This window comes from Temnothorax longispinosus, chromosome 5, assembly GCF_030848805.1.
Source record: "Temnothorax longispinosus isolate EJ_2023e chromosome 5, Tlon_JGU_v1, whole genome shotgun sequence".
NCBI lineage: Eukaryota > Metazoa > Arthropoda > Insecta > Hymenoptera > Formicidae > Temnothorax > Temnothorax longispinosus.
The window spans coordinates 21,530,339-21,551,403 of record NC_092362.1 but is presented as its reverse complement, the minus strand read 5'-3'; the positions used below and the strand labels follow the sequence as shown (position 1 = coordinate 21,551,403).

Below are 21,065 nucleotides of genomic sequence, written 5' to 3'. Positions count from 1 at the left end.
CTTTTCTAATGCATGTTGTAACTATGGTTTGAAGTATGACGTTTAGACGACTGCTGACTCTTTGTTTTTGGATTTACATTCATTATTATTAGCTTATTTTAATTACTGCAGTTAATGTTTAGAATTTTTATTAATATTATTAAAAATCACGATATTTATTGCAATTTTTGTTATAAAAAGTTAATTTCTCGTTCTTTGTATTTAAAAAAATAGTTACAATTTTATATATTAATAAAAACAGTATAAAAACATATCTTAAATACACTGCTCAAAACAATTATGGCATAGAAAAAAATTTGCCGAAAATTGGCCAATTTTGACTGCCGGTCACTTCGCGAAAAATTATCGTACATAATTTTTTTTTTTTTTTTCAAGCTTGAAGTCTACTTTAAGAATGTATCTCCATTTTTTGCGATACATCTACCCCTGGTAACCTCTGAAATCTGAGGGCATGCATGTTTGGCATACTGAAATCTGAGGCAAAGTTTGACGAAATGCACGGAAAAATTTCTTTCGGAGACGCCGTTTGCATCATCATAAAATTCAAATTTTGTACTTCAATTTAAAAAAAAGCGAAGTCGCTACGATTTTTTTTCGCAAAGTTACAGCCCTTCAAAATTATCGTTGTTCCTTGGTTTTTGAGATAAGGACCCCGTGGTTCGTCACTTCCACAGTAATTATTGATTTCAAACCTTTCCTTCTGTGCACACGTGTGTGTCAACATTCAGCAAACACTTTTGCCATTGCTCTACTATAGCTTACAGTCATTAAACCCGCCGGCCGGTATATACTTGGTCCAAAAGCCAAACAACAACGGTAATTTTGAAGAGCTGTAACTTTGCGAAAAAAAATCGTAGCAACTTCGCTTTTTTTTTTTATTGAATTTTATGCCGATGCAAACGGCGTCCCCGAAAGAAATTTTTCCACGTCCGTGCATTTCATCAAACTTTGCAATTTTCAGTATGCCAAACATGCCCTCAGATTTCAGGGGTTACAGGGGTAGGGGTGCATCGCATTCAAAAAATGGAGGTACATTCTTAATAGAGACTTCAAGCTTCAATTTGAGAAAAAAAAATCATTCGTCTACGGTAATATTTTGCAAAGTGATCGGCAGTCAAAATTGGCCAATTTTTGGCAAATTTTTTTCTATGCCATAATTTTTTTGAGCAGTGTATATATTTAAATTCCTATTTTCAAAAACTATATAACAAATATTAGTGATTAATTGTTATTTTGATATCTAATGGCCTAGTTTACACCGACCGTTTGATACGCGTACTAAGTATAGGTACTATATTCGTATCAAATCTCGGTTTACACCGGTATAACCCGAGATCTACAATAATACGGATTTGATATGAATATAGTACTTGGTACGCGTACTAAACAGTCGGTGTGAGCCATTAAACTCTAAATCTGAAATGTGAAATCTAGAATGCAACAAAAAATCCACTCTTAAAAAAGCCATGTAAGAGGTTGAGTCTATTTTTTATTGTTGAACTGGCTGCACACTAGTTCAGAGTTTATCTTCTTTACTCCACATTGAAAGGAAAAAGATAAACTCTGCAAAAGATAAACCAGTGCAGCCAGTTCAGCAGCAGAAAACAGATTCATTGTTGACGCTTTTCCGCGATGCGATTGGTTCTTCCACTACGCTTACTTCGTGAACATCTGTCTCATCGCATATTTTGACAGTTTTATGTATCAAGGAGTTAATAGTGTAATATAATAGTATATAATATATATAATATCATTACAGATGTATATAAATAGTACATAATAGTATATAATGATATAACATTAAAGCCAAATAGCGCGCGCGTTTGTGTAATAATAAAAATGCAAAAAAATTTGATGGTAACATCACACGGTGTTCCCAAGCGGTCACCCATCCAAGTACTAACCGTGCTCAACGTTGCTTGACTTCAGTGATCGGACGAGAACTGGTACTTTACAACGTGATATGAACGTTACCCTGATATGTAAGTTATCCGTAATCAGTTTTATATTATTGATTCTGTTCCAAAATTTCACTTTTTTTTATATAGCAATAAATGTCATAAAAATCGTTAACTGATTAATCAATACGTACAATCAGAAAGCCATTCAATGCTTATTTTCATCTAAGTATTTTTATCTAATTAATAGTAATTTTGTGTATTTTGTGCACGATTTTAATTATAAAAACTTGTGAATCCAAATATCGTACACGTGCAATACTTTTCACGCAAGAATTCAACGATATAAGGATGAAAAGGCACGCAAGTTCAAATCGCATCGGTCAAAAGCTTGGAAATGTGACTCATGCTGCACTCTAGAACAGATCTCCTCAACTCGCTTCCATCAGGAAGTAATACCTATTGAGCACGAGGGTGGATAATGTGTACCAAATGATAATTTGTTCATAAAACCAGAGATAATTCTAAGGCCGGCATTCATAGTCAGATATCTTATACATAAAATCGTTTTAAGTTCACCTTCAGATACTCCGTAGCCAATGAAACAAGTCGTACAGCATCTAAAGATGAACTTAAGACGATCTTAAAAATAAGATCTGACTATGAATACCGGCCTAAGAATGGACGTGCTCAGTTTTAGAAATTTAGATGGAGCTTGGTCCACTGGCGCCTTTATGTGTGCAAAACGTGCATACTAAACTAGGCAGCCACAGATATTTTCGGCAGGTAACATACTATATCCACGATTCTGCTCCATGCATGTGCACAATTGTTTGGTTCTATTCCGTGCTATGTCCATAAAGTGTAACAATGCAATATAAAAATAATAACTAAAAATTGTAATAATTTAAGCTTGAAAAAAAGGGAAGAAAAAGTGTCAAATATATATTTTATTTTAATGTTTCTATGTAAAACATATATACTAAAAAACTTGCAATAGAGAAGACCAAAAATAATATAATGCTATTGCTTAAACATTTATGACAAAAAGATGTATAAGTAGTTCTAACTTTTTATTTCGTTATGGCCGATTATAATTACGACAGAAACCTTGATTAAGTTGGAAATTTTCTGCATAAACTTTATATTTTTAATTTAAAAATTTAAATAAATTTTAATTCCGTAAAAACGGAGCAACTTGTAGAACCATCCCCGCCGATTACAATTGGCGATCCTCTTTTTTTTACGTTTTATATTTTTTAAATTATTTATTTTTTTTACATACAATCTAATTTGATATCAAAATATCCATATAAAATTATTAAATGCGATATAACAAATCGTGGAATGCATATATGCATATGTATAATTATATAAATATAATATAAATATGTTATAATGCATAATAAAGTATATATAATACAATGCAAAATACTATTATATAAATAATTATATAAATATAATAAAAATTGCATATAGGTACATATAAATATATTCTATCCATCTATATAATTCTATCCATTATTCTTTAAAAATAAACTAATAATATTTTTAAAATAATGATCAACAACAACTGACACGAAAACTATTTAGTATCTGACGATTTAGTATTTGATATGTCAAATTTTTAAACTTATACTTTGTAATCTTATCAATCAAGTAAACGATTTGCTTAGTTCATATAAATGCGATCGATAAATTGTCTATGATAAATATGCGATTCTGGGACGTAGAGTCTGATTTGATTTCGTATCTTCGACCTATGCACTTTATATTTGTAATTAGTATAAATACGAAATCTTCCGATAACCGCGCGACGAAGATTCTAAACAATATTTACTCGCAAATAACGATATCAGAAGATAAAAGCCTTCGAGCTCTGCATCTGCGCTTTAGCGTGTATTGTCATTTTCTCTACCTTGCCTCAACCTACCTTGATCTTCGTTCTTTCTGGCCAGAGTGCCTCACCTTTTATAGCACTTGGCCGTATCCTGGCTTCATATAGCCAGAGATCGGTAGCAAGAAGAAATACTTCTTCTGCTGCCGGCTAATCATCGCCGGCAATAAGCGTAAGATTTTACGCTTTTGTACGATGCGCGAAACACGAACGCGTCGCGAAGAGACCATCACATTAATTAAAGCAATTAAATACGATATTAACAATTAACAACAACAATAATAATTTTATTATTATATAAATTAATTTTGCATTTATTCTTTACACGCGTTTATTCATAGCAATTAAAATATATATCTAGTAATTAAAATAGATGTCCGATTGGAAATAAATCTAAATTTGACAGTTTTGATCGCGATTATGATATTAAATTTTTGAATATATTATAACTTTATTTTATATTATAACTTTAATTTTATATTATAAGTTTATTATGTACTTTATAATATAAACAATAAAATTTAAATTTAGAAATTTCCCATACAATTAGATATGATAAAAATGTCTTTGCATTTTGTAAATTATTAGAATTATAATATTTTGTCGTATAGTAAATTATTTTAAAATCATTTTTAAGTAATTTAAAACTGATCAATTCTCTAAAATAATTATCTCTAGATAATTAACTAAAAAAGAATCTTCTATTTCATAACAATAAATATATATACATATATCGAATCTCACGTCATATTACTATTTTAACTGGCAAAATTCAGTTATCAATTACCTCAATAGATATATGTTAATTTATCACTCACCGACCCCGATGCGCAACAGCGGAATTATATCTGCCACGTAGCCTACGTTGATTCTGTAATAAACAAATATAAAATTCATATTAAAACAGTGTTCAAAAAATTTAATATTTTAAAACAATTCTTATCAATCGAACGTTTTATTCATTATCACATCGAACGTTTTATTCATTACTCAAAATTAGATGTTTCCTTATAATTATACATTCTCCGATAAAGATCTTTACAAAAATCAATTTTTACAAAATATTAAATTACTCCTTTTCTTTTAACTATTATTTTCAAATCAAATGGTGTTGAAATAAAGAGGCTCAAGAATAAACAAAAAAAATTACTCTTACACAAAATAAAAAATAATATTTACCGCAAAGTTGTTCCGCTGGCGCCTGATGCCTCTCCCAGGCCTCCTCCTCCTCTCAGGCTGTCCTCTCGGGTTGTCAGCTCCCTCGATGCGACACTTTGGGCGCCGTTATCTCCTAAAGCATATATAAATAAACGATTTGATATTAAATAATTCTTACACATTAAACTTCTTATTCATCATTCAAAATTACACATTTATTTAAATAATTTTACATTTTCGGAAAAAAATCTTTACAAAAATAATTTTTTATAAAATTTTAAATTATTTCTTTCTTTGTAATTATTATTTCAAAATCACGATAAGAGAGAGAAATAAAACAATTCAAGTATAAGCAAAAAATAATATTTACCACAATGTTGTTTTGCCGGCGCCTGACGCCTCTCCTAGGCCGCTTCTTCCTCCTCTCGGGTTCTTCCATCTAAACCCTTTTTTTCACACAACAGCGTATATGTCTGTCTGATTCCTCTCTTAGGCCTCCTCATCCTCCTCTCGGGTTTTTCCATCTAAACCCTTTTTTTACACAACAGCGTATATGTTTACAAGATTGACCTGTAACATATTCAAATAAAAATAATGTCTAAAATAAATATTCTGATATCCTAATCTTGCAATTTAAACTATTATAAATTTTAATTATTTAGAAATATTTGGAAATATTGTATATATATTAACAAGTAATATTTTATATACATATATTTATTAATATTAATCAAGTCATAAATAATTTATTAGATATTTTAAAAAAATCTTAAAATATAAGCTAAAATATTTCAATAACATAAAATATTTTAACAATAAATAAGTGGAATAAGTAAGTCTGTTTGTTCTTCTTTGAAGGACTTCCAAAACTGCAACTGGTGCAATAAGTTAGACTGAGACAAGTATATTTTGTTTCACTCTAACTTATTGCACTAGTGTGCATCAGTTCAGGAAGTTCTTCGAAAGAGAACAAACGGAGTGGAATATGAGACATACAGTCGTCAACATCAAATTACCGGAAAGGCTGTTAAAATATTTTATTTATTACACAGTGCATTAGATATATTCATTACACTATTACATTACACTATTACATACTGCAGTGATCTGAAAACGATAAACTGCGCAAATAAATAATTATTTCCATTATTAACAATTAATAAATAAATTATGAAATGCTTACTTTATCTGTTACACCTGGCCGCCTCCTCGGCTCCTCCTGCTCTTCTCTTCTTTCTTCGTTGTTATTTCTGCGCACTTACATCTGTTTCCTAAAACAAACAAAATATTGATTACAATAAATCGATTACAAGCAATCACTAGAATCGCGGCTCTCCATACTTTCTATACGATACTCTCGAAATTAATCACATACGACGCATATTTAATCATATTGCAACAGCGGAGAAATAAGAGAAAAAATTATAGCACGTTCGATATCAGCGTTCGTTATATCACAAATAAAAATCAACGCATCAAAATGCATCAATGAAACGCGGTGTCGCTAGATTGATTCGCGCGACAGATCTTTGGCTGAACAAGACTTTCGAACGCGTTCGAACAGATTATCAATATCCGAGCGCCGAATCTATACTTCTCGCGATAGGTACCTCATTAAATATTAGATGCAAAGTTAATTTACATGTTATACTTACCAATTAAATAAGTCGCGACGGCCACTCATTCCGGAGCCGATCCGTCTCGTGTCTGTCCACTCTGTCCGCCGCGTTCTGTAAATGAAAGGGGAATGTAATCAACAAGACTAATACGACGCTACGTGCCGACAAAAAATGCCGGTAAAACAGACGGCTGCAGCATCCCCTTAATTATCATGGATCCATTTAGTTTGAGGGTTGCCGCGTGATGGTGTTGCTTGCCCAATTCTTCAGTTTACAATTTCAGCTGGTGCGTGTTGATTTGTGTTACGTGCATCTGACAATTAATTGCGATTGATTGCGATTCACGTTCTGTTTTTTTCTTTCTTATGCCCGCGTAGGCCAAGATGTTCCCGTATAGCTCGCAAAAGAAATACTGGATGTTTAGCGATGAGAGCGATTTGACCGCTTTGAGGGAGAAAACAAATGCTGATTTTATTGCAAAGCATGGCGCTAATATGACTGTGAGTCTACTTTTTCGTAACTATTTATTTAGAACTATTGCTTTTTTTAAATAACGTTTCTGTACGTCTATTTCTGTGTGTACTTATGACTTCCGGGATCAAGTACCGTCGATGAAAATCTAGGTTATGTGTACCTTATATATATGTATATAATTAAATATACTTGTGTGCACAAAATACTGCTAATTATCAATGCTATTATTATATTGTGAATTTGTTAAATTTTTTCTATATTTATCTCGAATAGCAAATGTAATTAACCAATACATGTAGTATAATTACAAATGCTTGATTATAATGCAGATGGAGGAAAGGGAGGAACATTTTCTCTCGCACACAGATGAGCGCACATTGCTTCGTTTTTATGAATTACAATTAAGGGATTTCTGTCGTCGATTCAATCCACCGATGCCTCGAGCTACTGTAGCCACTGCCTTACATTACTTCAAAAGGTTTTATCTCAGAAACAGTGTGATGGATTATCATCCGAAAGAGATTTTGGTCACCTGCGTTTATCTAGCGTGCAAAGTAATTATCTTCCTTGATATATAATTTTTTTTATAGTTATTTGTAATTTCAATTTTTTCACACAAAAACTTCTATTTTAGGTTGAAGAATTTAATGTCTCTATATCTCAATTTGTAGCAAATATTAAGGGGGATAGAGAAAAAGCATCTGACATAATTCTTAATAATGAATTACTTCTCATGCAACAGTTGAATTACAATCTTACTGTTCATAATCCATTTAGACCTGTGGAAGGGTTGATGATTGATATAAAGGTACATAGTCTTCTGTTGACGTTGTCTTATCTGTGACAGAAGTAAATATCTTGTGCATGCTTTTATAGACAAGGTACACGTCTTTGGAAAATCCTGAAAAATTAAGGCAACACATAGATGAGTTCTTAGAAAGGGTTTTTCTGACAGACAGCGTTCTTCTTTATGCTCCAAGCCAAGTTGCGTTGGCTGCAACTTTGCATGCGGCATCCAGAGCTTCCGCAAATTTAGACAATTATGTCACTGACATACTATTCTCGAGGGAGCAATTGGGTGGAATTATAGAAGCTGTGCGAAGTAATGACGTTTTATGTACTGCACGATATTTGCATATATTCTCATTGCATAAGTTATTCATATTTACAAATTAATTTTTATAGAAATACGTTCAATGGCTAAATGTGTAGAACCACCTTCACGAGAAGTGGTAAAAGCTTTAGAGAAGAAATTAGATAAATGCAGAAATCAGGAAAATAATCCTGATAGTGAAATGTAAGTATTATTTTTTTTTTTTTTTTTTTTTTTTTTTTACGAAGACCATTCGTACAAGTTTGGAGAATTTCTAGATACAAACAGAGAATGCAGGAAATGCTGGATGAAGAGGATTTACAGGATAATGAAAAATATGCAAAGATTATTCAGGATCAAGCGGCCCACGACGATAAGATTTTGGGAGTTAATAAAATTTTATCTCCCTCTGCTTCGTGATAATAAATGTAAGTTTTGTATGATAATAAAATTTCTCATATAATCTCTATAATCTCATATAAATTAAACTATTAAATTATAAAAATCCTGCACACATTCCTACAAAAATTCATTTTAACTTTATTTTTTTCACTCTTATGACATACATTGAATTTTACAGCGACATTTTCACATTTATCACTAATTTAAATATGTAAATACTTTTATTTTGTTCATTTTCTTTGAAAGTAGTTGCGTCACAATTATTGTATTAAATTTACATATACATATAGTAATATTAAGAAATTATTTTGTACATGTACTATATACTCTTATAAATGCATATATAAAAAGATAGTCATACAAATCTAGTAACATTTAATTTTTACCTCATCTTATTCTCTACACAAATTTCGTACATTGTTGAATTTCACGGCAAATAGGTATATTTGCTTTATCAAAAAATCTTGCGCTAAAAGCAGTTTATTTATATGAGCGTATTTATATTATGTTTCTTATATCCGAGTACTTATTACATTTTTAAATTAAATTATTCTCTAATGTTTTTGATTTAATTTATTTCAATATTGCACTATGAAATAATTTAATCCTCTGAGGATGATGATGAATCCACATATGCGTTCGGCGATAGTTATCTCTTCGTGGAATTTATTATACATATATTTAACGAAAACAATCGGCGTGGCCAATGGAATCATGACTTTGGTAAACATTTTTATTTTACGCTCTCGACACAAGCACCAAATTATCAGTATTGCAATGTATACAAACACGTGTTCCGAGAGTTTGTAGTGATCAATTAATAAACTTGACTTTATTTGTTTCGGTAATGTATCTCGATTACTCAGAACGCGTCATCTTTTTCGTCTATTTTTCAATACGAACATTCACTGATTTCAATCTATTTTAAAGTTAAACCAAATAAAATATTCATAAATAAATAATGTGTTTTATAAAAATAGAGATATTTTATGTAATTTAACTTGAATAACAAATTAAAATAGTGACAGTTATACATTTCGTAATCGATCGGTATCTCAGTATACGCGGTACTAAAAAAATGTGCGCTATATAGTTATAAATAATGATTGTTATCGCTGGCAAACAAGTCCGATTTCATAGCCTCATATTGCTCTGTACGCAAAAAATGATTAATTACTTTTATACGACTGATTACAGATTTAATTTAATGGATCATGATGCCTGAAGTCCAATCTCTGAGTTAGATGATGCGCGATATGACTGGTTGGTATGTTTTGAAAGATGGATGTTTGTTGCCTCATCGATATATTACTAGGCAGTGGTTGAGCAATAGGTAATGCAGGGGGTAACGGTAACGGTGTTAAATGCTGCGGGAGCAATGTTCCTGGTTGCGGTTGTCCTGGGTAATTGAAGAACCTACAAAGAGACATACGTTAATGTACCACAAAATTCTAATTTATATTTGACTGATTAAGGAGAGTGCAATATCATAAGACAAAATGCTATCTATGTTTCTTTTTTACATTATAGGATTAACGTGTTTAAATCACCTTTTTTATTCTTTTTCACATATGATTGAAATGGATCAATGCTTTTTCTAAATAAGTTCTTTCTGAATTTTAATTGTGGAATAAGTCAGATCTTTTTCTGCAACTTTAATTTCTCGTAACTTTTGATAAAATTTATAATTTTTCAAAATCAATCGATCAAATCATATCCATTTCTGAAAAGATTAAAAAGATTATAAAAGTTTGTCAGTATTTTCCACGAAAAAGGTACATGAAAAACGTAGATAAAAAACATGATTTTATAAAAGATCACTTCAAAGATTTTGTCATCGCAATCTAACATTTTTTACAATGATTTGCAATTCTCTTTTTCATTATTTATTTCAAATCAAAGCTAGTAGAGGATTTGGCATTAATATATCGATATGGAAGATTGTAGAGAGAGAGAGAGAGAGAAAATTATTTTGAAAAATAAAATAAATTAAAGTATTGTTTTTGTTCGTGTTTTGTTGATTTTTATTGAAATTTCATTTGTATGAACTTTCTATTGTTTTTACTTTATCATTTTTATTAACATTTTATATATTTATATAGTTGCAGATATATTGTTTATTATGATCCACGCAAAGACTATATGTATATTTAATTTTTTTTAAATACAATTAAGCATATCAAAAAATTATTTTAAATTGCTCAAAATTGCATCTTATTCTTTAATTAAGAGATACGGTAGCGTTTATATAAATATCTAATTAGCAATAAAATCTTGTGAGACAAACAGTATATTTTTTACAAGGAGAGAAAAGCGTTCGTTGGAAATGATTGTATTTTTTATTAGATCTATACCATAAACGATCACCGACAAAAATGGGTCGTGGTGCTGGAATTCCTAAGCTCGAATAGTATTGCTGCGCCAATAGTTCGACGTCATTAGTGTACTTTCTTTTCCATTTAGTCCGTCTATTTTGGAACCATATCTTTATCTGTAAAAGATAAAATTAATAAAGATTTACGTGTGATGCACAAAACATAGAAGTCAGTTAATTAGAGTATTTAGACTAACTGAGATCAAATATTAATCGCGGATTTGTTTTTAAAAGCTGCAGCTTCCAAACCTCCGAAAGTTTTGACAATTCAATACATATGTGCCACAATTAAATATAAATAAGGAAAGAAATAGCAATTTAGAATAACATATTGTTTGTAAATGAGTACGAGGTTTATAAACGATACGGATAAATACATTTTAAATCTTTATTTTATGTATTAAATTTTATATGTTAAATCTCATAAAATTGTTAAAACATATTGTCTTTTTTGTAACGTTCAATTTTAATAAATAGTAGCATATTGTATACCGTAGAAAAATAATGTCATCTCTTATACAGATCAAAATTCCTCAAAGAGTTTCTAGCAGCTAGTTCGCGAACATAAGGGGCCGACGACGTATTCTAATTAAAAAATCGACGCCTCTCCGGTTCGTCGCCTCGACGGCGCGCAGCAGCCGTCGCTCGGTACATTTCGTTCCGCGGCGGATGCAAGCCTCGCGACGACGGAACGTACGAGATGGGCTTGCGAGAAGGGGGAAAATAGGGGTTCTCCCGAACTGGCTCGTTAACTCCGAGAAATATTGTGACAGTTATGTCTGCGACACGACGCGTCTCTTTCTTGCCTCTGATCCGTCGTCCGATCGTTCTTCCTTTCGACCGCGATTGCGAGAGATAATTATCCGGCTCGTTCGCGATATTTCGACCGGCGCTGGCAATTATTGCCGGCAAGCAACTGGTCGGCGATGACGGCGTGGCGCAATCTCGGCGATGGCGAATATTCTGGGGGTGCGGGTCGTAAATTAATTAGTTTAAAGCGCGGGCGAGTATCCACGCTACAAAGTACATTGCCGAGACTTAGGCAACCATGGCACTCTGCGAGCAATCGTCATGTCGGGAAATTATAGAGTGCTCTTTCGGGACCGGTTAATATTAGAAGATAATATCGCCACGGAAAGTCCGTGGCGTGATTACATATTTCCTACCGATGCAGGAATTGGAGCAAGATTTCAACGCAGAAGGAAAATTATCAAATCATGCGTTTTAAACTAAAATTATGAAACTATTAAATTATCACAATTATATGAATATGATTATACGATCATTTTTAATATGCTGCTTCTTCCATTCTGTGAAATACTTTTGCCTAAATCTTTCTTTACATTATATTTTAAACACTATATAGCATATCGAGTTCCGGTTATGTAGAATAAAAAAACTTTCGGAAAAAGGTTTAAATACGTGATAAAAAGTTTCCTTCCATAACAGTTTGCGGGAAAGAAGGGTAGAAGTGCTAATTGGTTTTAAAGGACGATCCTCCCCATGGCGCCGTGACCTGGCGCCTGCACATATGGTGCTTCACAGGCTCATAATTTAGAGTCAGTTGATTTTAAAGAACTCGAAGTACAAGAGACTTAAACTCTTTCAGGTGCTGAGGAAAGTCTACGGAAGTCAAAGGCATTATCGCAATTTATTGAGTACAATATCCTGTTTTGGGATAGCCGCATTGATCTTCCGTGTTCTGATCCAATTAAACGCAACATAAAAATATACTGGAATAGTTGGCAGCAGAATTAGAATTAACAGCTATTATTTATTATTATTATATATTATTATTAGAATTAATCGAGTGTTTGTAAGAGCATTAGGATAAAAGTGATTTATGGGACTTATTGTTAGTTTTAAATTAAAATTGTAAATAAATAGCTTCTTCTAAAAAGCAGTTAAGAAGGAATTATTGAAAATAAGTATTAATATAAGATAAGTAATAAATATTTACTTGTGTTTCTGTGAGCTTTAAATTTTTGCTCAGCTGCAGCCGTTTTGCCACACTCAAGTACTTGTTCCTTTCGAATTCCGCCTCCAAGGATTTAATTTGCGTGGCGGTGAACGCCGTGCGTGGCCTCTTCTTCCTTTCGTCGTCGCTAATAGCGGCGGTCTTCTCCTGCGTGTCCCTGTCCGCGCTCGTGGTTGAGTTCGCACCACTGCTGCTGGTGCATGCTTCTGTAAAAATATTCCGCCTCTTTTAAATCGAGATAAGAGTAACGTGAAGAAAACAGCTCCGCTGAGATACGAGTTTTTTACTCTTTAAGCTATTTTGCAAGCAATTAACAACGGCATGTATCAACGATGACACTTGTGACACCGAAAGGCGCAATTGGGCCTTAATACTTGCGTCGTGTAAACGCTTCTTTGATGATCAGATGCATATATCGGTATCGAAAGTAAGCCATCTCAAATACGGCCCGATTAAGTAACTGCAAATTACAACGCGTAAGTTCTTCAATATGGAAAACGAGAGAAAGTATCGCAGCGGAATGCGAGTAATTGATGCGAGCATCGAAATCGCGTCATCATTCAATTGAAACCCGTTGTATACACGACACTATATCTTTATTCTTTTAATCGCTTTTGAATGAAGTAAATAACACGCGCGAACCCGTATGCCGTTGAATGTGAGCGCACTGCAATTACCCTCGTGGAATTTTCTTTCTCATCAATCTCGGGACTTTTTGTACGTCGAAGTTGTTTATATTTATATTTATCCCGGCTTACAAGACTCGCCGTACACGATGTCGCGCCGCGTGTCGTGAAGAATGTCTTCGGGCTCGCTTTCAGACAGTTGGTAACAAGACCGCGCTCTTTTAAGCGTCGGAGGATCATCTTCTAATTATCTGCCCATTCGTCATCCGACGAAAAAGTGTGGCATCGCAACGGCCGACTAAGCTTGCGATTAACACTGAGAATATTATGCTACTAATTCTACTGATTATCACTGAAATAATCTCGATACACTTCGACAATAGTTTTTTTTTTCTAAACAGCAATACTAATCAATCTCATAAAATATTAAATCTAAAAAATATTATTTGTTCAACTTATTTATCAACCATATATTAATAATGATAAAATCTATAATGCGCTGTGAAGAATAAAAAAAGCAGTCAATAATTAAATACGCTGAAAAAGTTATACTATAATTTAAGATTAAAACTAGAATAAAATTATAAGAATAAGAACTGGCAATTATGAAAAACTTTGAAATAGAAAGACAACGTCTGCCCCATAATCATTTAAAACCTATTGGCACAAGTTATTTCGATAGAGTCGAAAACTATTAAACTTCTACTCAGAAGAACGGGTAGGAGCCGTTCAACTTACGGTTCAGGTGGTTTCTCGTGTGCCCACGACAATAAATATTCCGAAAAAGCTATTCGCGGCGACATTATGCCAAGAAGCGCCGTTTACTAGCTACTAATTGTCAGATGGCGACGTAATTGTCGCGTTTCTCGCGCCTTTTTCGTGGCTTTCTCGCCTATAGCCGTACCGCAGAATTGTCGGCTAAAACTGTACCGCCTCTAATTCACTTCGCGCGAAACGCACTACCGACGTGCACACTCGATGCAGTTATCCATGTCTTAAAAGAGAATCATGTCCGCCGTTGCAGCAGTGGTAATATTTCGTTTCTGGATTACCGTATAGCGCTTTTAAGTACGCTTGCAAATTATGGTATTGAAACTCCATTTATATATATTATATATTATGAAAACGTGCAAATTTTTTTCTTCTAATAAATATTAGCATTACTTTTTTCAAGTGTTACACATCAGTGCGCAGTAATGGACAATAAAAAAACAAGTTGATAAAAATTATTTAACCTGTGTAAAGTTAGCCCCTCCAACATTAAAAAAAAAATAATAACTTTCTTATAGCTCATTCGATTGCTCATCGTTTGCACAGCTATACATATTTCGAATTTAAATATTAAATAACATTCTGGAAGATTATTATGATATACCGTTAAGATGCGATGCATATAAAATTATCACAATCTGCTCTCGCAACCGGAAGGATGCGGAAAAAAGAGGAAGAGAAAAGAGTCTGCAAGGGGCGAGTCTCGCACGGCTCATTTGTCGTCGAGTTTCTGACTCGGTTGCATTGACGAACGAGCTCTGGAAAGCGGTAGGAAAGGATTGGTGCGGAGGAAGCGGCCGCAAAAAGGAGTCGACGACACGGAGGGCAAAGAGGAGCGAAGCTCGAGGGACAGGAACACGTTGGACGTTGCGGAAATAGAATACCACGCCTTCTAGTTTACCTAATTGCCGCGAGCCACGGCGAACTTGTCCCCTAATTATTCGGTGACGAATGGCACGAGGACACGCAGAAGTGCGCGATAAAGCGCGGCCAAATCTCATTCGTCTGACGTTGCTAGCCATTTTATACTCGCAATCGACCCCGGAGTATAATTAATTCGCACGCGAGCCGCGACGATTGGCAAATCTGCCTCGAAAATGACTTTACGACTGGGTTTTTTGTTACCACTCAAGATCTTAATATCCAAACAGTAAAATCACTTAGATCAACGAACTTATTAATAACTTGGGCAAGAAAATATATTCGAAAATTCAATCTGACACTTAAAGATGTCAGATTAATACTTAAATTTCTACGACACACCCTTCTATTTTAACATCATTCATTAATATTTTGATAGATATAATATTTGAGAATAAAAAATTAAAATTATACTGATATAGGTGTTGATGTATGAATGCAAAATTATCGCTCGATATCATAATGGGCTCATTTAAGAAGCGCTTCTCTGGTATCACCCCTTGCTCTTTATGCTGTTCTTTCACGAAGATTTACGTGCTGCGTTGACGGCTTTGTAGTTGAACGCGACATCCCACATATCTCAGTCCCAACACACGGCGCAAACGGAGAATTGTCCTTTCCTTAGATCTCGAATTTATCGCGTCGGCCATTACGGCGTGTAAATCACGATGCAGTTACGTGCCCTCGGATGGAAATTAGTCGTTAAGGTCCTCGAGAGCGTGCGAGATGTCGCGGAATTGAGTCGCTCGATTCTCATATTAATTATCCGTAAAACGTAAGCCGGTTTTCCATTATGCCGCGTCGAATAACGATTGAAATATATTAAAAGCAATACTGTCTCTAGCCTTCTAGCAATCGTATGTTGGTGGTAATTATTCTCGGAAATAATTTTATCTGAAAAATTTGCTGAGCAAATTATAGTAGTGTATAAAATGAACTGCATGTGTAATAATAATAAATTAATCGTTATGTTTTAAGAGAAGCTTTCCCGAACTTTCAAGTTTACAGAGTTGCGATTTAAATTTCAAACAATTCCAGTGATTTAGCACATTTTAAAAGTAACATCTCGAAAGAATTTCGAAGAAATCTTATTAGCACCGTTCTTTTACTGGTAAGTAAGAGAGTTGCCGCATTTCCATGGTAGAATTAGCAGGGGAGACAGATAAATAGTGGACGAAGAGCAGAAACATTGAGTAGGCGTGGAGCCTGCAGGAAGTAATGGATCAAACTCACAGGCGACGGTCCTCTTCGCGCGATCTTACAGATTCGTTACCGCAAGAGGAGTCTCGTGTGGATTTTATAACAATTAGTTCCTTTAGAATCCGTAATAATGTTTCCAGCTAACCGATCCAAGAACCGAAAATCGGTTCCGGCGGATGGCGATATAATTCTTGGCGAGCTTTTTGCAACCTGGTTGAAGCCCAGCATGGGTCTCTTCAGGCTCATAGACAATTCCTCGTTCTGTTCGTTTGTCTTGTTCTCAAACTGCAGGCTTATACGATACAAGTTGGACGTAATACAAATGTTGCCAAATTCGAATATCTCGTACCGAACTTTGTCGACGTCCAGTCCAAGATTCTCGATAATTCTCGGCATCTCGCCGATCCATCTTTGGAAATCTTCGACGTGAGACATTTTACTTGAATAAGAGTGCGTGTTCGAGTTTGAGTAAAATAAAATACACGCGAATTACTGTGTTCGAGGTGAGTTTATCTTTCTTCGACAATTTGAACGATACAAGTAGGGACCTCCCGTAAAGACCATCACTATATAGCTAATTTCGTTTTGCGCAAATTAGACATGCGCATTGTGAAGAGTGAGAGACCGACATTTGTATATCGCAATACTGGAAAAATAGTCAAATCATCTTGTTTGAATACAAGGCTGAGTAACATATAGTATTGCTTTGCTATCAGCTGATGGTCGTGCCTGATAATAATTGGCCTATTCAAAATACCGCACGTGGCAGAACAAAGTTACGAATAAGTTAAGCTTTTGAAATCGAAATCGAAAATGCAGATTATTTACGCTATTTGCGCTATCTTTAAAACTAGCGCAATAATTTCTCGAAATGTGATATTTTCACATTTTATCATATAAATTACATATCATAAATGACACGAAAAAAATACATAAAAATATACGTAATCAACGTGAAAAGATTATAATGTTGATTTCATTATCTTTAGTAGAATTGTTAAAATATCAGAATCTTTTCAAGTTAAATTTGCGCAACTACGATACTACGCAGATATTATTAACATTTGATTAAATGACTTTGACATATCACACGTGTAAGTAATATTTGACGGTTAAAAAACAGTACAGCGAATATCAATGAACATGACTTTATCTGATTTGAGAGAATAAATACGTGAATTAAGTTTTTCTCAACGAAATGTACCTATATATGTGACGTTATTGGCTGTAATAATTTCAATAACTATTATCAACAAATTCAAATATTTCCCAAATTTTTATGTCTGCTTTCGCTCGAAATGTCTTTATTAATTAGGGAATTTAACAAAATAAATACAAGTGTTTTACACCTGTGTAAATTTTGGCATTGGCGTTCACATAAATGAAATTATTTTCGCACATATCTAATAAAAATGCTGTTGAACATTTAAGACATTGTTTATTTAACAGTTGTACTTAAAGAATAAAATGTATCCATTATTTCTTTGGATACTTCTTTAAATATTAAATCTATCTTATTGTGATAAATGAGCCGAGAAAGTAGTTCTAAATAAATGTTGATCTTAATCTGCTTAATCAATTTTGAGATATTAAATAGTAATTTAAACATCTAAAAAATGCGATTAAAAGTGAGATACAGTTATATTAATGTCAATTTTTGATGTCTTCTTTTATAATATTTGCTTCTTAAAAAAATATTCTTTATCGTTGCTTTAATTCAATTTAAAGCAATAAGAAAAAGAGAATGTTCTTTCAAGTAAGACATTACATCGTAGATATTTATGCGATTGTCTGAAAATGTAGTAGAGCGTAATGATACTAATGAAACTCACCATAATACATCTCTGGCTCAGGAGATGTCGAGCATACCATGTCAGTATCGTCGAGCTCAATTTCCTCCGCCATTGACATGGATGAATCGGGTGCAACAACCATTCTCGTCTCCAATTCATTATCTGGCAAATGTGATTAATTTATTTAATTCTCCCCATGGATTGTGTTACATCGAGATTGCTTACAAAATCTATTACAGTTAAAAAAGAGCGCACGTTTTTAGAAAAATTATCTTTTGTTATATAAGAATGAAATATATCATTGCATTAATCAAAAATTTATTTTAAAAATGGTATCATGTGCTTTATATCACATTATGTAGTACAATACTTTAGAGATTATTGTTAATCATATCATACGAAGAGACAAAAGTAACAATTTTTGACAATAATAGAATAATTCAAGAATTTGTTGTATAAAAGAAAAGCGGAAACAAACTACTCATTAGTTTCCCTAAAGACGGTTAACAATCGACTGTAATAGAAATTAGAAAATTTTTTATCACTCACTTTCTTGGCAAAGCAAAGACAAGTCGGTGTGTTGTGAGAACTTATTTTGTTCTTCATCTATCTTGCTCGGTGCCAGTAGTCTCTCGATGCTGAAAGAGCACAATTTCGAATTTTCCGCAGAGTCGTTCGTTCCCTTTGACGAATCTGATTTTTTCATCTCTTCATCAGACATCTTAAACATATTTTGTCAAGACAATACTCGGAATATTCTGCTAATAGCATCTATAAAATTGTCTCCGATATATTCTCGGGTGAATACCCCGCGCTCGAAATTAATTCAATTGATATTAGTTGTTCAAGGATTAGATTTTTAAGTTCTTTTTATTAATCTTGAATAGCACTCACTTTTTTCTTTAAAAAAAAAACAACGCGGCTTATGTTATTCAATCGGCGTTCCAAGAATTAGTCAATTTACGATAGAACTTCACCAAAGCTTGATTGCACGATTTTGGTATTTCACTATAGCATCCCCTTTTACTAATATATTACTTTTACATTTTTTAATTAAATGAAACATGAGAAAACGATGATACCGGCAACAATAACCGAAAGAATCAACAACAAAGCTGTCTGGTTACATTGGTACCCCCTTGATCTGTTCGGAAGATTAGAGCCGAAACCAGTGACTGGTTTGTCGGGGTTACTCACGGTGTCCAACAATATTTTTTTGGCACTCAAGTCAAATTCTTCGTTCCTCGAGGCGGTATCCTAAAGCCACGTGCTCACAACGTCATCGCGAGATCAACCAATCGCACAAACCTCTGGGCGGGTCTTGGCAAGCACGTGCGTTTCTGGAAGGAGCTTTTAATGATCTCGTATCGCGAGACGGTAGCGACCACTAAACGGTGGTAATGAGGGTACTATAAATTTCTGTCACTGCCACGGAACGCCGTTTAATAATCATGATAGGTAACAGATGTGATGCGAAATTGATTCAGTTATAAAGTTTGACATAATTTAATAGAAAGAAGAGAGAAAAAGAAAGCTGTCGTAGATTTCGGCTGAATTTATCCGGTTGAAAGGCATAAAAATACTTATATAAATAGTATGTTTAAATAATAATGACTGAATCAGACTCAAATTTAAAAAAATACTTTTATACATTATGATTATATCATGTTAAAAATGAGTTTAATTAATCATTTAGTTTGATTTAAAGCGCAACAGAAGTAATGCTCATAAAAATATATGATTATATCATGTGTAACATTTAATTTAATAACTAGGTATACGTTATTGTCTAACAATTAATTCGATAATATAACACTGCTTAATGTATTCGACAAATGCATTCATGCTATTAAACCGCTATTTCGGTGACTATTTGACGCTGGTAGTTATTACGAAGATCATCTTTCTCATGTGCGGTGCACATATTTACGGATTATCGTATATAATAATGAGATCGTTTTGAGTGCGTTGCCCAAAACAAAAACTAGGTCTTCGGTATATTATTAGACACCGCTAAGAAGCGGCGTCCCGCGAATATCCGCGAATTTACATCATACCGCCATTTCGGCGCGTACTTGCTCCTTCGTTTGATATAAACTATGATTTTAATGAGATTATATTCCTGATCGTGTACATCTTAATGCACACGATATATATAAAGATAACAAAACAAATTACACAAATTTCTCTTAAACTTTAAACTTATAATCTACTCGTAATTCCATCGCGCAAATCGGTTTTTTAAATAATTTTTGAGCTAATAAAATATAGATGATTTAAAATCTTTAATTATAATAATAAATAATTTTTTTATATAGAATTGCTCCTTAAAATGTTTGCCTCGATCAGAGAGATCAAGTGCCATTTTCATTTGATTTATACGAAGGATTTTGTGAAGCGCAGACAGAGTTCCTTAGAAACTGTCAGTGGGTGTGACTGCGAGATCATGTTACCGATGTATAGTACCGCTCTGATAGACTTTTGCCGTCTCACATTCAGAAAATTGAAACCTTTGCGGTGGCTGGTAAGCCAAAATGTTTGTTAATTTCACGCTTAATTGGCGAGTGGCAAGTGCAACAGTTAAGATATATCTTCATTCCTCTTAAACGTGTCCGCCGCAACATGGAACGACAGGTTCCTGGCGTTTGTTTTCTCTCGCCTTGAACATATTTTTGGAGTCGTGTTTCAACACATGAAAAATCTTCACGTTGCGACTTTGTAAACGCACTATCATACATATATTGAGCTGATATTGTATCATGTTTGATGTACAAAATTTTGAGAAGCTATTAAATTAATGTATAATTTAATATCAATAACAGTCATTAATGCTTTACGATAAACATAATATATATAATATG

At 33.5% G+C, this 21,065-nt stretch overlaps 2 protein-coding genes, 1 long non-coding RNA gene and 1 other non-coding gene across 8 annotated transcripts in view; 1 reads left to right on the top strand and 3 right to left on the bottom strand.

The window, feature by feature from the left end:
- LOC139813690 (uncharacterized) overlaps positions 1-6,733 on the bottom strand; it is a 36,746-nt gene extending 30,013 nt beyond the window's left edge. The window contains exons 1-5 of the long non-coding RNA XR_011732218.1: positions 6,609-6,733; positions 6,137-6,224; positions 5,324-5,523; positions 4,975-5,086; positions 4,614-4,666 (exon numbers count right to left, since the gene is read on the bottom strand). This is a non-coding gene — a long non-coding RNA (uncharacterized lncRNA). The remainder of the gene's footprint in view (positions 1-4,613; positions 4,667-4,974; positions 5,087-5,323; positions 5,524-6,136; positions 6,225-6,608) is intronic.
- Positions 1,856-1,975, bottom strand: LOC139814011 (5S ribosomal RNA). The gene has a single exon (XR_011732310.1). It is a non-coding gene; the product is annotated as a 5S ribosomal RNA (ribosomal RNA).
- A 99-nt stretch (positions 6,734-6,832) lies between the features above and the next one.
- Cych (cyclin H) lies at positions 6,833-12,818 on the top strand. 4 transcript variants are annotated; one of them, XR_011732217.1, is made up of 8 exons: positions 6,833-7,072; positions 7,376-7,600; positions 7,681-7,854; positions 7,923-8,148; positions 8,232-8,343; positions 8,418-8,567; positions 9,739-9,804; positions 12,525-12,818. XR_011732217.1 is itself a non-coding variant. In XM_071779344.1 (7 exons), the coding sequence occupies exons 1-6, from the start codon at positions 6,956-6,958 to the stop codon at positions 8,557-8,559; spliced, it is 996 nt and encodes a 331-aa protein (XP_071635445.1). In that variant the 5' UTR covers positions 6,833-6,955; the 3' UTR covers positions 8,560-8,567; positions 9,739-12,818. The 4 variants fall into 4 exon arrangements, 1 of the variants encoding a protein (XP_071635445.1); XR_011732216.1 differs by having other exon boundaries at positions 9,739-9,808; XR_011732215.1 differs by adding an exon at positions 9,191-9,264 and having other exon boundaries at positions 9,739-12,818.
- LOC139813689 (uncharacterized) lies at positions 8,648-20,975 on the bottom strand. 2 transcript variants are annotated; one of them, XM_071779347.1, is made up of 6 exons: positions 19,402-20,975; positions 18,754-18,925; positions 18,244-18,366; positions 12,876-13,099; positions 10,896-11,032; positions 8,648-9,957 (listed from the first exon to the last, which is right to left on the bottom strand). In XM_071779347.1, the coding sequence occupies exons 2-6, from the start codon at positions 18,923-18,925 to the stop codon at positions 9,741-9,743; spliced, it is 873 nt and encodes a 290-aa protein (XP_071635448.1). In that variant the 5' UTR covers positions 19,402-20,975; the 3' UTR covers positions 8,648-9,740. The 2 variants fall into 2 exon arrangements, with proteins under 2 accessions (XP_071635448.1, XP_071635447.1); XM_071779346.1 differs by having other exon boundaries at positions 18,754-20,975.
- Between the last annotated feature and the right edge of the window lie 90 nt (positions 20,976-21,065).

What these genes read in the sequence shown, in the direction of transcription:
- Cych (XM_071779344.1), top strand. Translation starts at nt 6,956, where the DNA reads ATGTTCCCGTATAGCTCGCAAAAGAAATACTGGATGTTTAGCGATGAG. An exon ending in GCGTTTATCTAGCGTGCAAA is followed by an intron (nt 7,601 to 7,680) that starts GTAATTATCTTC and finishes CTTCTATTTTAG; the next exon opens with GTTGAAGAATTTAATGTCTC. An exon ending in AATTATAGAAGCTGTGCGAA is followed by an intron (nt 8,149 to 8,231) that starts GTAATGACGTTT and finishes TAATTTTTATAG; the next exon opens with AAATACGTTCAATGGCTAAA.
- LOC139813689 (XM_071779346.1), bottom strand. Translation starts at nt 18,934, where the DNA reads ATGTTTAAGATGTCTGATGAAGAGATGAAAAAATCAGATTCGTCAAAG. An exon ending in GTCTTTGCTTTGCCAAGAAA is followed by an intron (nt 18,367 to 18,753) that starts GTGAGTGATAAA and finishes CACATTTGCCAG; the next exon opens with ATAATGAATTGGAGACGAGA. An exon ending in TGAGCCAGAGATGTATTATG is followed by an intron (nt 13,100 to 18,243) that starts GTGAGTTTCATT and finishes ATATTTTTACAG; the next exon opens with AAGCATGCACCAGCAGCAGT.